We start from the raw sequence: 17,749 nt of genomic DNA on the forward strand, positions 1-17,749 counted from the left end.
TTTTTTTTTGAGTTGGAGTCTCACTCTGTCGCCCAGGCTGGAGTGCAGTGGCACGCTCCTAGCCACCGCAGTCTCGACCTGCTGGGCTCTGGCAATCCTTCTGCCTCAGCCTTCCGAGTAGCGGGAACTAGAGGCACATGCTACCACGCCCGGCTAATTTTTTGATTTATTGTAGAGATGAGGTCTTGCCAAATTGCTCAGGTGGGTCTCGAACCCACGGGCTCAGGCAATCCACTCACCTCAGCCTCCTAAAGGTGCATGATTACAGGCTAAGCCATTGAGCCTGGCTTTTTTTTTAATTTTAAAGATGTGGGGTACAACAATACAGAGTTAGGCATACAAATATTCATTATGCATGTACCCTTGTTGATAAGGTATGTCCTCCCCTACCCTGGCGGTGTCTCACTACTGCCAATTCTGCCCCTACCCTCCCTTGGTAGTTTCCTACTACTGCCAATCATTTTCTTATAGTATTACAATAGTTGTTCAACGTCTGCTTATGAGTGAGAACCTGTGATACTCGGTTCTTTGTTTTTGTGATGGATCACTCAGTATTATAGAGTCAGTCCATCCAAGTTGCTGCAAAGTTCATAATTTTGTCTTTCTTTATGGCTGTGTAATATTCCCTTGTGTACATGTACCATATATTTTTTAATCCAGTCCTCTTTCAATGGGCAGCACAGCTGGTTCCATGTTTTTCTATTGTGAATAATGCCACAGTAAATATGTGTGTGCAGGTATCTTTTTCACAGAGTGATTTGAGTTCCTCCAGGTATATTCCCAGTAGGGAGATTGCGAGGTTGTAGGAGAGGTCAATTTTTAGATTTTTTAGGAATCGCCAAACTGTTTTCCACTGAAGTAATACTAGTTTACACTCCCACTCACAGTGTAAGAGTGTTTAAAATACACATTTTCTTCGTAGAAGGTAATAATTGAATGTTTTCCCCTGAAATACACATCTATGTCTTTCCTATCATGCCATGTTTCTTGGTTGTTGGAACTTTATTTGAAGGCAGCCATGAAGGGGATAGGGATGGATTATATAAAATCCATGTTGAGAAGTTTTACCCTGTCCTACTTGTCCCATAATATTGCATGTCTAGTTCAGTAGTAATTAAATCCCTGTGTGCATGGGAATAATCATGAGAATTTGTTAAAACACAGGCTTGTGGGCCCTTTCCCCAGATATCAGGATTCCATTGTTACAGCACGCTTCTAGTGATCGTAAAACTAGCAGTCCACTGACATGACAAAATGGCCCCGATTCTCCACTTCTCCCTTTATTCATAAACAAAAAGCGACTTTACTGTTCCTCCAACAAGAGGTAAAGTCTGTTTCCCTAATCTCATGAATCTAAGCTGGTCTTGTTACCTGCTTTGGTAACAGAATACAGTGGGACTGACACAGTGCCACCATAAGCCCTATGGGTTTCCACCCTCTCCTGGAAACCTTATGCTGTGCCTGGTGAATGAGCCAGGGCTAGCCTGTTGGATGAGAAGTGAGGTGTGGTCCAAGCACCATCATCAGCCAATAGTTGGTCAGGCATGTAAACAATGACCTAAAGTCGCTCTAAAGTAGTACCTTAAAGTAGTAGGCCCCCAGCTGACTATTGCAGACACTTCAGCTCATGAGCCAAGACTAGCTAAGCCTGGTCCAGCTGCCCCACGCACTATTGAGCAAGAATAAATCCAGGAATTTCAGGGTGACTCATTACACAGTGATAGATTACTGATACTCTTCACAGTTCTGATACTCTTCACCTGAGAAACACTGACTTATCTCTTCCTCTCCACTTCCCCTGCCACCTTTATAATTCAGGCTTTCATTTATGGTCCAGACTACTACCACATCGTCTTTCAATTTGTCCTCCCGCACGTTGTCATCCCCCACCTCCATCCACACTGCTGCTGCTAAGACTGCATTCCTTAAAGACAGAGTCAGCCCAGAAGGGGAGGGAGATTACATATTCTCATCATCCAGCACAATGCTTATAAGTACCCCATAGGTACTTACTCTATGTTTGCAGAATGACTGCTACCAGATTCATAAGACACAGCTCTGATCATATCACTCTCCCATGCAGAACTCTATTGGCAATTATATCATACACTGAATCCATTTTCCACTTGGCCTGTTTAATTCTAGGACCTCAGTGATCAGGCCTCAGCCTAGCTTCCTACTCTTCTCCTTCTCTTAATGTTCCATTTAAAAGTGAGGGCTCACTGAACACTTCCCATATTTCTGCATCCATGCTAATACTCAAGACTGCAGCATAGAGTGCCCTTTCACATTTCTGCAAATTCTACACATTCTTGAAGGTCTAATCTCTTCTGTGAAAATCTAGCTTTAAGTAAGAAAAAGCTCACCACCACCACCCCCTTCCCCACCTCCAGCACTTTTCCTGAGTCTCTCCTGGAACCTGATATTATGGTTACTTATGTGTAACAGCATGTAGCAGGCATATGCCCAACCAGAGATTGTAAACTTTTTGAGGATAGGTTCCATCTTTTACTTCTCTGTGTTCCCTGATGTACCTAACACAGTACATGAAACATAATACGACCTTAATAAATGCCTACTGAATAGATGATTTTTAGTCACTACTAAAACAAAAATAAAAACAGCAATACCGAAACTCATAAGCTAAACCCAGAACAAAGATGGCAGAAGAAATACAGTGATTCTCATGTATCAGTATGCAAAATAATTTTCTGGAAACCCTGTTAAAAATACAAACTCCTAGGCTCTGCACCAGAGAGACTGGTTTAGGGGACTTCAAACCTGAGTTTGAATTTTTAGCCCATGCGACTTTGAGAGAGATTTGTGGGAGGTTTATGGACAACACTTTGATACACAGTGACAAAGAGTTTGCTTTACAGATATGAATTCCAAAGTAATACCTTTTTTTATCATGCAGCTAAGAATTTTAAGTTTCTTGACTTTAATGCCAAAGCATCAAGTGCAGCAGGCCTATAAAAAGAACCACTAACAATACATACACTGTCTGGCACCTTATTAGCTTAGGTTGCTGGGACTATGGCATCACACCCCATTCTTTGTAATCACAATCTACACACATTTTTCATCTACATATCCTTTTTATAAACTACTTAAAGTTTAATTCGCTACAAATAGCCCTTTGTCAGACCATCTCACCACATGAGGTATGCTTTAAAGTAACTGAGGGGTGCAAGATTCCTACCTCGGTCCCAGAGGCTGTCTCTTAATGCTCTCTCCAGCTGTTCTTCTTCACTCAGTCCTGCTGTGTACATATCATAGTTCCTGGGTGCTTCTTCATAATAACTTGGCCTGCCATACGGATAATGATCTTGATAGCCAGAGTGGCCTATAGGCACAATAGAAAGGTTATAGAACACTGCTTGGTACTGTTCTTGTATTTCATACTTCCTATTTTATATAAGCAAAGACAAGCAAATGATTCATGTCATTATTTTGAGTACAGTAATAATCTTTAAAATAAGAAAAGATGCCAAATGGAGAATGTCTCCATGAGGGTGGGCAATGATGATTGTTACTGTTGCACCCACAACGCCCCACATGGGGCCAGACACAAATGAGTCCTTATGTGCTAATGAGGAAAAGAGCTATTAATTTAGATATTAATTTAGGTGTCATAGGTCCTGGAGAAGAAATTGGAATGAGCTACTGCCATATGGAGTGGATTCTTTCAGCTTACAGCTATTCAATACTTGGGATATTTTCAGTGAAATCCTGAAAAATATCCCAAGTCTAAGAGAGTGGTGGAAACAATAGCTAATAAAGCCTGATTGTCTTGAGGCTCCATACAATGAGAGGCAGACCCATGTTTAGTACAGATGCGACAGAATATTTCAGACAGTAATAATGACATTAAGATGTACAGCCAATTTCTCTGTAATCACAATTCTACATCAGAGATTGTAGTTCCTATTGATAGCACTTTCAAAAAAATTGGCTGCTAGATAAAAGAAGAGAGAAGAGACAACGTGGTCATTAAATAATACTTTAAAGACCAAACTTTGATATCCCATTAATAAAGATCAGTAACAGAGCAAAGCTTACTTTTCAAGATATCTCCATCAATCTTTTCAGTCAATTTGAATTCACTCTGTACATTTTCTTTAATTGCCAACTGTTACAGAATTTGCTTGGAAGAGATTTTTCTTTTCCCCCACACAGAAGGTTACCAATCTCATTCTGGCATAATGAGAGAGAAATAATAGTCTGTTTTTTCGCTGCTTTCCTGCCATTATTGTACCCTTTGAAGATGATATTTCCAATGCTTAAATAATGTTTTTGGTTGTTAATGAAGATTCGTAACCTTTACTATGAGTCTTTGTCACAGAACTCCATATCATCCCTCACAGTATAAGCCTGAGTTAGAGCTTTAGTAGACTATGAAAAAATATATAATCAAGCTAAAAGAAGAACACCATACAGCAGAACCTGGTCAACTGAGATTTCATCTTTAGAATTTTTGATAATTGGTACTGAGGCTATTTTAAAATTTACTTTTGTATTGTTTATGAATAAAATACTTTCCTAATATGCAAGATTAAAAGGAGAACAACGTATTTCCCATAAAATTTTTCAGCACTCAGTCTTTTTTCCTTATAAACAATAAAATACACAAATATAGTTTCAGCTGATGACTAATATAATTATGTGTTTATATAAATATTTGCCATGTAAAGTATTTGTGTCTATTGATAATGTTTTTATCATAGCCTATTGAAATATACTTGATGTATTATAAAATTTATCAATTTAAAGTTTACAATTCAATGTTTTTTGGTATATTTTAGAGTTGTACTATCATCAACACAATCAATTTTGGATATTTTAATCATCTCAAAAAATAAATTTGTACCCTTTAGCTAACAGCCCTCAAGCTCCCATTCATTCTCCAGCTATAAGTAACCACTAATATATTTTCTGTCTTTATAGATATGTCTCTTCTGGACAATACATATAAATAGAATCATATACTATTTGGAACTTTGTATCTGGCTTTTTTTCACTTACCATATGTTTTCAAGTTTCCTTAGTGCTGTGACAGGTATCAGTATTTCACTCCTTTTCATGGACAAATCATATTCCATATATGGATATACCATATTGTTTGTCCATACATCAGTTGATATACACATGGGTTATTTCCACCTTTTGACTATTATGATGATGCTGCTATAAACATTGTGAACAAGTTTTCATATGGACATGTAAATACTCTCTTGAGTATATACCTAAGAGTAGAACTGCTGGGTCACATAGCAATTCTGGTTAACCATTTGAGGAAATGTCAGAATGTTTTCCAAAGTAGCTCTACTATAAGCAGTGTGTGAGGTTTCCAATTTCTCCACATCCTCACCAACACTTGCTATTATTTGTCTTTTTAATTACAACCATCCTAGCGGGTATGAAATGGTAGCTCACTGTGGTTTTGATGACTAATGATGTTGAACATCTTTTTATATGCTTATTGGCCATTCATACAACTTCTTTAGAGAAATGCCTATTCAGATACTTTGCCAATTCTTAGTGATTATTACAGTACTCTACTAGATTGGTTCTGTTTTACTTAATATCCTTGAAAGTAACAATGAATGATTTAAATAAACATTAAATAACATTGTTCAGAATTTTAGAGACTAAGTCTGAAAAGCCTTGTCCAGTGCAGTAAAAATTAGTGGAAATTTACTAAACACCTTCAATAATCCAACTTCCACATTCTCTCTCATGTATCCCATGTCAAAATATTAACATTTTTTTATATAAAACAGGAGAAGGTGATAAGTACATTTTCCAAATCCTCACAATGATTTGGGTCCAAACTTGGATCTAGATACAATTTTAAATATGAACATTTTTCAAATTGTCTGATAGAATCATCAGAAAAATTCAGCTCCCCTGTTGTGCTGAGGAAAAACCCACCAGCAAGTTTCCTATCTTTAGAGTAAAGGAGACTATGGTAGTGTTCTTACGTTCTATGCTTGTCACCAGAAAAAGACCTTTCATATGAGTACAAATGGTGAAAATACAATTAATATATTTACTCCACAAAGAACAAAAGGAAGGGGCAACCAATCCAAAACACTACTAGAATATTTATGAGTAAGTCACTGAATACCATGGGATGCTTCAGCAATCCCTGAATAGAGAAAATGCCCAATTCCCTAAGAGTGCCAATTACTTTATTGCAACACAAAATGCATATTGCATAATTTCCCATATGGCTCATTATCACTTTTAAACCCCTGTGGAAAGTCATTCTGTTATAGAAGGTCTAAGCAGTATTTCTACCTATCCATGCCCCCAAGCCCTCAGCTAATTCAAAATTCAAAATAATCTAAAGTCTCTGAATACTCATCTACACAGATACTATGAACTGTCAAGCATATATACAGTAATTGAAAGCAACATTTTCTTGATATTAAAAAATGTTTCTTCATGAAATTTCTTATTTAAAAACAACCTAGCAGTTCTTTAATAAAATAAACAACTCTAAACATCTGAATATTATAAAGCTTAATTTGATACTTGTCAGAAAAAAACATGAGGAGAGAGAATGAGAAAGTTGCAGTGCCTTAAGTAAAAAAGACTAGGCTTGTTAAAAGTTCTATATCATCAAGCATAAATCATCAGCAAGACCAAAATTACCATTAATATTACTATAAAAAAAAGGTCTCCTAGGACCAAAAATTCTCTACAGCTGTCTCACTAGCCCAATAAGATGTTTTTAGATCATCTTAACAAAAATTCCTGGGAAAACCTAGCAATCAAACACTTAAATAAGTTTAAATTATGTCCTGTGATGAATACTAGTTTAATGTTCTTTTTTAGCTATATACTTAGGCCCTGTAGTAAAAAGAAATGCTGGTTATCATTATTCTATTAACTACTCCATCTGTTCTTTATACACATACCAGGATTTCATGGCAAAGGAGATCAAGAAACACCACCAAGATTAGAAAAATTGGTAACAGCTTTTTAAACATTCATGAAGTTCTTTGACCTATAAAGACTGTTCCAGCTAAGGACAGCCATATTAAGAATAAATCATTACTTGTAAGAGATACATACACTCTCATAAAAGTTCCCTAGATGACCATTAGCATAGCCACCTGGCCTTATGTAGCTCTGCCTCTGAAGAAATCCAATTGCTTCAGAGGAAGAAACATATATATATATGGTAATCTTACAGAGGTTACGGAAGGTAAAAGGGATTTTATTTGTGTCTTTAATTCTCTAGTTTATGTATCTGCTTTGCCTATGCCTCTTCCATATGAAAGAAGACAGAAGCAGGTTTCCTTAAAAAAAAAATACAAAGATGGAGGGCAAAAGAAAAAAAGAATAAGTAAAACTGCCTATTTTGTAAGGTTAAATCAGCAGATCCTTGCGCAACAGAGAAATCAGGGGTTAGAAATCAGAAATATATATTTTTGCCCCAGTTCTACCACTAACTACTGTGTGACTTTAGCCCAATTACTTAACCTTGCTAAGTCTTAGTTTCTCAGCTGTCACATAAGATGTCAGGACTAGATAATCTATGATCATTTCAGCCATGTCTGTACAAGTATGTTCTTACTATTCTCTTTGCCCAGAACAACACTGCTGTTTCTTTTGAGAATTTTAAAAACGAAACTAGAAGAGAAGCCTTTTTTCTTCTAGCAATTTCAAGCTGTCAGACACCACACGCCCTGCCCCATGGAGAGAATAAAATCTGCAGGAAGAGAGAAACCACAATGGGAGATAGAAGCATGAAGGTCTTCCTGTCCAATCCAGCTATTTCTAGAGGCCAGTAAAGCTTCCCTGATACCAGTTTATTCAGTGTGAACTTGTCTGTATAACCAACAACCCAAAGGACCCAGTGCTCATTCAAATAACTATATTTATTAGCTTTGTCCATAATTATTTACTACAAAAATTACTTATAATTACTTCTCTTTTCAGGTGAGTCCACAGGTAGAAGCAGGTGAGCTGGTATTGTTCAACAATAGTTTCTCTGCATCGAGGCCAAATTTCTAGGATTTTAACCATCCAGATCAATAGAGGTGAAAGCCTCAGAAGTGAAGCCTCTTCTGTGGTCCCCAAGCCTAGGGAACCCCAGTTATCCAAGGCTAAAGCTTTTGTTCCTGATCCCATTAGAGTCACTTAGGAAGTATTATTAAAAAAAAAAAAAAGTTGACAATCATGAACCAAGCCTTCAGAACTACACAGAAAAGGTAGCTTAAACGTAACTCTGATAGTTTCACTCTTCTAGTTAAATCCTTCAGTGGCTGTCTAGGACATCCCGGATAATCCCAAACAGGCCTTTTCAAATACTGTTTCCTCTCCGGAAAGCCCTTTCCTCCAAATGCTTCTTTAACTACTACTCATTCACCTAGACCCAGCACTCCCCTTCTACTGAGTAACTTCCTGTAATGCAATTCCACTGGTCCCTCCCAGACTGTGAAGACTGAACCCACTACACTACCCATTGCTAGATTAGGCTTCCTACTTATGCCAGGAAGGAACAACTGGGACAGGTCTAGCCCTCTCACCAAAATTAAGTAGAAGACTGGAGAAAACACAGGAAACAACTATTTTTAGACATTGTATAATAGTGGTATAGGATTTTGAATATCAAGAGACAGGAAACCAGCCTGGAGACACTTTCCAGACTGTGGTGCAAGGTGCAAGAAGGGGGATCACAGTAGAGCACAGCAGGATCCTGAAAAGTCAGAGGGGAGCTGGGAATGGGAACTAACTAGTTTGACATAGTCAAACTCAACAAATGCTACATTATTAGCTGTCTCCCATTATTCTGTAGCACTCCACACCATGGCTCTACATTATGTTTTCTATACTATAACTAGGTCCTATTAGTTTTTGTTTCATCTTCAAATGTATGGCACCTATATTCTCAGTCCTGGGTTATAAACTCTGAGACTAGAACTATAGTTCTTTCTCTCTCCCACAATGTCTGGTTTGGCACTCTGCACAATATGACCACTCACACAAGATGCGACAGGGGAAACCAGTCTGTGGCTAAGAACATTCTATGGGAAAATAAAGTGCTTGTGCTCTCTCTCTCTCTCTCTCTCTCTCTCTCTCTCTCTCTCTTCGTGTGTGTGTGTGTGTGTGTGTGTGTGTGTGTGTGTGTGTAGTTTACTAATTGTTTATGGCTTTTTTTACACTATCAGGGCTATCAGGACGTATTGCAACACAGACCACATGGCCTATAAAGCCCTTGGAGCCTGACACATTATCTATCTGGCCCTTTAAAAAGTAGGCTGCTGACCCCAGATTTAAGCTATAGTAGTTCTCAACTGCTAGGAACATAAACATGGTTTAGCTCATTTGGGCTGGTATAACAAATAGCGATATACCAGGTGCCTTAAAAAGAGAAATTTCTCTCAGTTCTGGAGGCTAGAAGTTGAAGATCAGGATGTCAGCATGGTCATTTCTGGTGAGGGCCCTCCTCTGTGCTGCAGACTGCCAACTTCTCCTTGCATCCTTACAGAGCAGAAAGGAAGCTAAGGAGCCTTCTGGAGTCCCTGTTATATATGGGCACTAATCCTATTCAGTAAGACTCCACCTTCATGACCTAATTTTTTCCCAAAGCCCCACTGCCTTAAAACCATCACATTAAGGGTTATAATTTCAACATATGAACTTGGAGGGACACATTCAGTGGATTGCATTAAGACACCCAGTGGTTCCACAGGTCTTGGCTTACATCTGTCTGCTGGCACTGGTCCAGGATACTACAATGTAGCTCCCCCAGGCTGGAATATGAAGGCCTTAGCCTAAAATAGGTCTTACACTTTTCTTTTCTTTTCTTTTTTTTTTTTGAGCTGGAGTCTCACTCTGTTGCCCAGACTGGAGTGCAGTGGCCGCTCCCAGCCACTGCAGCCTTGACCTGCTGGGCTCCGGAGATCCTTCTGCCCCAGCTTTCCAAGTAGCTGAAATTATAGGCACGCGCTACCATGCCTGGCTGATTTTTTTGATTTATTGTAGAGATGAGGTCTCGCCAAGTTGCCCAGGCGGGTCTCGAACCCACGGGCTCAGGCAATCCACTCACTTCAGCCTCCCAAGGCGTGGGATTACAGGCTAAGCCACCAAGCCTGGCTAGGTCTTACACTTTTAACAGAAAGTCTTTTCTACCTACTTATACAGACATCTAGAAATATACCTTTTCCTCTTTAAGTTGCATAGTATTTATTAGAGGGATGCCCTTAGCATCTTAGGGTAAGGATAAGCTTCTTGAATATAGATGGGGTGAATTGTTGAGAATTGTATAACTGAAACCATTTTCTAAAAATGCCAGCAGTACAGTCTTAGGCTGACAATCAAAGGACCAGGGTCCAATATGAATCTCATTGTGTATGAGAAACCTCACAACAATCATACAGTTTTTTTCATGCCAGAGTTACCTCATTTCCTGGTCTTTCCTATCAACCCACTCAAATATGCTCCCTAGGTTTGTTAGAGGCACAAACACGTAACATGTGAAATACTCTATCACCGTATAAACAAGATTTATTTTAAAGTAGCTCTATAGCAATGAACACTATAATTGTAAAAATAAGTTAAAATTTATTAAACAAAATAAAGTGCTTACCTGAACTATTAAAGTAGTATTGCTGTCTTGGGTAAACAATATTGGAGGAAAAAATGCCTAAATGTGAAGGAAACAAACATTTTAACGGCAACCATAAAGCTTTTAATGCTAATCATTCCATCAGTTAGGAGGTTCTTTGTGACAAAGGCCATGGTCATTTCAAATGCTTTCTAAGCAATTGTTAAAATAAACAATTTGGGGTCCAGCCCTACAGGAAATAGAATGTATGTGAGAGACAATGAACTCCCTAATTTACATTCACTGAAGTTCCTTGAGGGTTCTTGTGGACATAGGACAGTCTTTGTCTCTCAGTTCTTTGACCTGGCTAAAGAGAGAAACTTCCTCCAACAAGGATGTTAGGAGATCCATGCTCCTTATCCTTCCTAAGAGAATTCATCCTTTCTTATCCCTATAAAAGTCAGCAAAACAGAGAGTTCAGCACTGCTGAATGAAGGAAGTGAGGCAGGGGCAAGGGGCACGCCCTCAGAGTGACCCTCCTCTTTCACGAGGCATAAGATAGTTAGATGCCTCCACATGCCTGGTCGTTTTCCATGGGGTTCCTGTGTCATTTCAATTCTCAGCTCACAGAAAAAGGCAGATAATTTGCAGGCTTGCAGATCACACTGAAATTCTGATGTTCTTATTTAATTTTCTATCGTATTACTTCCAAAATAGAATGATTAAAAATAAGTGTCCACAGAAAATAAGCATTGTTTTTAAGGCAAAAAAACCCAAAAAAACAAAAAAACAAACCAAACAAAACAAATCTAAGACTTTAAGAGTTGTTATAACCGTGGAAAAATCCTCTTTAAAAATTAAACAAAGCATTTGCCTAAATTCCATAACATGTCTGGAGAAAGCTTTACTAACCACTTAATCTTGAGACATACTGAAAAAAAGAAGCAAAACATTAAACTCCTAAGAATTATTTCTTTTCCCTTAACAACACTAATAAGTAGAAAATTGCGTCGAAAATATAATAAAACTGGACATCTTCAATAAATTAAGTTCCTGATGTCTACTCCAAGCATACACTCTGGAAACACAGCAATAAGCCAATGCAGGAAAATGAGAATCTGCTTAGATGCAACACAGTCCGTAAAAATCAACCAAAAGTGAACTACATCCTGCTAATAAAGGGGACAGTGCAGGGCCTGGAAAGCTTTCTAATATCATGAATATTATATGGTTCTCAAGAATACCAGTCACTGGCACAAACTGCGAAAACAAATTATTTATGGTTCAAGAAAAGGTAAAATAGTCTCAGAAGATTTCCCATGAATAAAAGATGAAATATTGGAACTCACATGGTCTATAAAATAAGTGTTTGCAAAATAGTTTTCTTACAAGTTAAAACTCATATAGTATTTTAAATTAGCCCAGTGCATGTCTAAAAATGCATATATTTCTAAATAAAATACTTTTAGTGAGCATCAATTTGAAGGGAAAAACAAAGAAAAAAGCAAAAGCCAAGTTTCAAGCAATAACAGACATGGTTTGGCCATGCATGAATGTAAGTCTCGTCTGACAAGGACCCAGTGGTCATTCTGAGTTATTTAAAATACTGGCTTTGCACTTCAGTCTCGGTGTGGTTTTCTTTTTGTAACTTTGCCTTAAAAATATATTAATTCATGCAATATTATAGAAAAATGCATCATTTCATTTTTTTAATTTTTTTAAGGTGAGAAAGTAGGATTTATTGAGGAAACAGAAAAGCTCCCACGGTGGGAAGGAACCTGAAGGGGTAATTCGAAAAATGCATCATTTTTTTTTTCTTAGGGAAGAGTGCAAACGCAGTCCCCTACTACCACAAACTATCAAGTTTCCCACATTTGGGGAAATTGCAGGGGTCAGCACATCCAGAGTGCCATGGATAGGCCTCGCCCTAGGAAAATTACCTTTGTGATCATGTTATCTTCCCTGTCAGGTGAATATAAAATGTATCATTTTAAACCAACTTTAGTTCTCTCCATTTTTGAGGAAGTTATGCTTTTCTGTAACATTAAAGTTCCAGGTATAAATATATACTGATATTTGTTCCCTAAGAAAGCCTCAGATTTAAAATGTGGGTTAGCCTCCTCTTTTGTGGAGCAACGTGAGGAACTATGCTGGCTATTTTACTTCTTGGTTTAAAAAAAAGAACAAGAATATTAGAGAATTCCTGAGCTGAACCACAGGGAAACTTGGGGTTGCTTCTGTTCACATTAAAATTAAGATGACTTCCAACTTGTTGTCATGCCAAAGGCGTTTTACTCTGTACCTGCACATGTTTCCATGATTTTCTTCAGAGGCCCTTGAGTGTACATTAGTCCAACAAGAATCCCAGCCAGATGCCCAGCGAAGGAAGTCCTAGGAGGGAAGGAGACCCTTTGTGAGTGTTTGTTCTGCTGCTGATTAGAGACATTCTGTCTTCTCATTAGCCCAGTGCATGTCAATTAGTCACAGTCTGCAGGCTTTGTTCCACATCACGTCTTTTATGCTGAGCAGCATGTAACTCAGTCCAAAGAACAATATTTCCTATCTTAAAAAAAGTACAATGAATAACAGCCAGCACATGTTTAAAATGCAACACCTCTCCTTGACCAAAAGAAGAGGACTGGTACCTTCTAAGCAGCGGAAGCATTTTGTCAAAACAAGACATTATATTGCTTCCAGTTTCTGTCTGTACCTCTTATCCCAAAACATAACTGAAATCAGTTTTCTCTGTTCAGAACTGAATCTGGAATTATACAGCCATTGTGATGGATGATGCTTCTCTGTGTTCACAGCAGGGCAAACTGCTGCAGTTTTCTACACCACTGACTAGTGAAGAAGAGAGCAAGTGAAACTCAGGCAAAGTGACTGAGATGCTCACACATAATCCCTTGTCCACAGAGTTGTCTTTATATGTATCTTTCAGTCACTCAGAAGAAAGAAACAAAACCTCAAACTTAAAAGATGAGTTAAGGCATTAAAATGATTCCACTCTTCTTAAACTAGTGTCTAAATTTGGCAACTACTTATAAAATTTATTCTCAAATGTACATTTCCATCCAAGTAGCAACATACCTAGTAGAATTCTCTAGCTGAACAACTTCCCAGACCAAGTACAAGAAACTACTGGGGATCCTCTTGATAGACTCTGCATTTTAACACAAAGATGGGTTCTACACAACGAGTTCTTCTCTAAGCGGGTGACCTCAATTTCTAACTGTCTGACGCCATGTAGACACACACGAACACAAACATATCCATCTGTACCTGAAACTAGCCTTTTCTGGGGTCCCCATTTTAACGTCTTTCACACTCATCCCAACCTATCCATGCCTACCACACCACAATTACATTTCTAGCCCTCACTGATTCCCACCTGCACTGTTTGGAAAAGTCCAGTGTTGGGCACAAGGTAGACCCCAGATGAATGCATGTCGAATGAGTAAAAGAATAAATGATCCCACGCCTTTGGGAGGCTGAGGTGAGTGAACTGCCTGAGCCCATGGGTTCGAGACCTGCCTGGGCAGCGAGACCTCATCTCTACAATAAATCAAAAAATCAGCCAGGCGTGGTAGCGCATGCCTGTAATTCTGGCTACTTGGAAGGCTGAGGCGGAAGGATCACCGGAGCCCAGCAGGTCGAGGCTGTGGTGGCCGGGAGCGGCCACTGCACTCCAGTCTGGGTGACAGAGTGAGACTCTAACTCAAAAAAAAAAAAAGAATAAATGAAAAGAAAATCATCCAGCTGGTCTTCTTGCCACTCAGCTCTGCTCTCCAGAGTATCCCACATGTCATCAGCTAAGAGCACTGAGTTTTCTGTGGTTTTCACATACATATTCCAAGCACGTAGGACAGTGCCTGGCACATGATAGGCACTAAATATGTGTTGAATGAATGACTCAACTGTACCAGGATTGTTTCAACAAGAGAATCAGGAGGCAAGTTAAAACTGCTAGATCTTCAACTCAGAGTGCTCACTGTGCCATGGTAGCCACAGAGCTAGGACTGAAGCTCAGTAACCTATGCATGAGTCAAAACCAATATACTTTGCCTACTACAGCAGCAGTCTGCAGGAGAAAGAGACCCTGAAACACCACAAGCAAGATGGTTCTGAGTAATTGTCATTGTCTCAGCTATGGAAAGACTTGTTGATTCTCAGGAAAAGAACAGGCAATGAAGGAGGAACACTTTTGAGACAAACAGAAGCCGAATAGACAGAAAAGTACTGCTGTTTGTGCCCACTAGTCAGTTATATGTCATTCTTTCCCAAATAAGCTTCCATATACATCTGCACATCCTGAAAAGCACTGTGCCTGTACACACGCACAAATACACACATGTGAATGCATGCACACATACCACATACACAATCATTCCCTCAGGAGAGCCATTATTTTCATCAAATAAATCTACTTCACAGTATGTGTAACCTGGTAATAAAAATATGGACTGGACACTTAGAGTCTCATTTCCTGTGAATAGTATGAATTATGCTTTTCTTTCACTCCTCCCTACCAAAAGTATACAGCAGTCCCACCTTATCTGCAGGGGATACATTCCAAGCCTCCTAGTGGATGCCTAAGACTTTGGCTAGCACTGAACCCTACACTGGTTTTCTGATATAGTAACTGAGATGGCTACTAAATGATTCACAGGGAGGATTCACCTTCTGGGCAGGACCATGAGAGGCTTCAAGCTACCAGAAATGTGCACAATTTAAAACTTAGGAATTGTTTCTTTCTGGAATTTTCCATTTAATATTTTTGGACTGCAGTTGAACACAGGTAACTAAAACTGCAGAATGTGAAATTGTGTAAGGGGGGACTACTATACTTATTTTATGCTATGTTCAAGCTCAATGAAACCCTCCAGTTAGTTTTTAAAATGGTAAAGAAAGTGGCAGTTTGAGAAACACAAAAAAGAGGCCAGGTTTGTTTTCTATTAAAATACCAACTTCAATTTAAATGAAAAGAATAGAATACCAATATTTTTAAAACTTTTTTTTTTTTTTGAGTTGGAGTCTCACTCTGTCACCCAGACTGGAGTGCAGTGGCCACTCTCGGCCACCACAGCCTCGACCTGCTGGGCTCCGGCGATCCTTCCACCTCAGCCTTCCAAGTAGCTGGAACTACAGGTGCGCGCTACCATACCCGGCTAATTTTTTTGATTTTATTGTAGAGATGAGGTCTCACCAAGTTGCCCAGGTGGGTCTCGAACCCGCGGGCTCAGGCAATCCATTCACCTCAGCCTCCCAAAGCACTGGGATTACAGGCTGAGCCACCGAGCCTGGCTTTTTGAAACTTTTTAAACCAACCTTCATGGTAAATCATATAGATATAAAATAACATGGAAGAAAATTTCAATTTAAAATTCCAACCTATTCGACAATTAATCTTGAATTTCATTTACAATTTAGACTACAATATAGTGAAATGAATTTCTTATCTCTCTAAGTGGTTTTTAGAAGTTTGATTTATAAACTAATTGCCCGAATATAATTGTGAATAACCAGAGAAGAGAGGTTGGCAGTCCAGAGACCATACTACATCATCCTCCGACATTCATCATTTTTTCTACAAAAGTTCTTTCTCGATATGTTTAGCTGTTCCTGTTATTTCATTTAAGATCTATAAAGGTATTCGCTTTTAAAATAAAAATAAAATTATGATCACATTCAATCAAAACTGAGAATCTCTCAACATTGATTACACAAAAAGGAGAGAATACACCAATATTAAAGGAGATACAATTCATTTTAAGAGGTATATTAACTTTCTCCACGCTGTACGTAATTATTTGACAAATCATATTCCTTCTCTCTCTAAGAGATACCCATGTCCTGAGAGAGAAGATGGACCTACAGAGGGTGAGAGAAATGAACTGAGGGGTGGCTCCCCAGGCCCAGGATTAGGGTACTTTATCCCTGACCTTGGAAGGTGCTACAAAGGCAGAAGGAACCCCTGACTTCGGGGAAAAAAGACATATCTCAATCTGATCAGTGGCTGGGACCCACCTTCAAATGTGACAGCATTAAAATCAGATTGTGTGATTGTGACCATAATTATACATGCTAAACAGAAATTTTAAAGTTTGTGGTCTCAGAATAAGCCTATAGCTTCACACTGTCTCTAGCTATACGTGAAAGCTCATAGTTGGTGGCATGCAAGGAAAACTCTGTTCCTAGGAACTTCCTCTTGTCCCCACTACATCACGAGCTAAGACTGGGGATTTCGTTATGACCTGCCACCCTCTAACCTATTCAGAGTAATTCCTCAGGGACAGGACCACGGCTATATTCAACTCTACATCCATGACCATGCCAATGCAGTAGATGGCCTGACAGTAGCACTCAATACGTCACTACTGAAAGAGTAAAGAAGTAGAATTTAAATTATACATAAAATACATATTTCTAAAATACCTAACAATTACATTTTAAAAACACAAGATACATTTGTATGTCTTCTTTGAAAAAGTATCGATTAAGGTCCTTTACCCATTTTAAAATTGGGATATTTGTTTTACTGATATTGAGTTGTATGAGTTTTTTTTAAATATCTATTTTGAATATTAGTTTCCCATTGAATATATGGTCTATAAACATATTCTCCCATTCTGTAGGTTGCTTTTCATATTATTGATTATTTTCTTTGATACAAATGAGCAACATCAGTAAGGATGTAGAGAAAAGAGAATCCTGGTACACTGCTGGTGGGAACGTAAATTGATACAGCCATTATGAAAAACAGAATGGAGGTTCCTCAAAAAAATCTAAAAACAGAATTTCCATATAATCCAGTCATTCTGCTTCTGGAGATATATGCGTGTGTGTGTGTGTGTGTGTGTGTGTGTGTATGTGTGTGTGTGTGTGTGTCCGCGTCTCGGAAATCAAAAATAATTCCAAATATTATACAGGTGTGGTGGAACAGACCTGTGGTTCCAGACTCTCGTGGGACTGATGTAGGAAGATAGCCTGAACCCACAAGTTGGAATCCGCAGTACCCATAAGCGTGCCCCTGCACTCCAACCTGAGCAACACAGTGGGATTCCGACTCCATAATAATAATCACCACCACCAACTCCGCCACCACCCCTGCCACTCCGTGTGAGGAGTCACCCTCAGTGATGAAAGAGGAAATGGCACTTTCCTGCCTGTTGTTCATGGAGGTTT

At 38.8% G+C, this 17,749-nt stretch overlaps 1 protein-coding gene across 1 annotated transcript in view; it reads right to left on the reverse strand.

Moving 5' to 3' along the window:
• Positions 1-17,749, reverse strand: part of RHBDD1 (rhomboid domain containing 1) — a 132,940-nt gene that overhangs the window by 69,451 nt on the left and 45,740 nt on the right. The window contains exons 3-5 of the mRNA XM_008056967.2: positions 12,867-12,955; positions 10,607-10,663; positions 3,203-3,346 (exon numbers count right to left, since the gene is read on the reverse strand). Coding sequence (XP_008055158.1) covers positions 3,203-3,346; positions 10,607-10,663; positions 12,867-12,955 — 290 coding nt within the window. The remainder of the gene's footprint in view (positions 1-3,202; positions 3,347-10,606; positions 10,664-12,866; positions 12,956-17,749) is intronic.

Source organism: Carlito syrichta, unplaced genomic scaffold, assembly GCF_000164805.1.
Source record: "Carlito syrichta isolate Samal-C Ts95f unplaced genomic scaffold, Tarsius_syrichta-2.0.1 Scaffold302584, whole genome shotgun sequence".
Taxonomy (NCBI): Eukaryota; Metazoa; Chordata; class Mammalia; order Primates; family Tarsiidae; genus Carlito; species Carlito syrichta.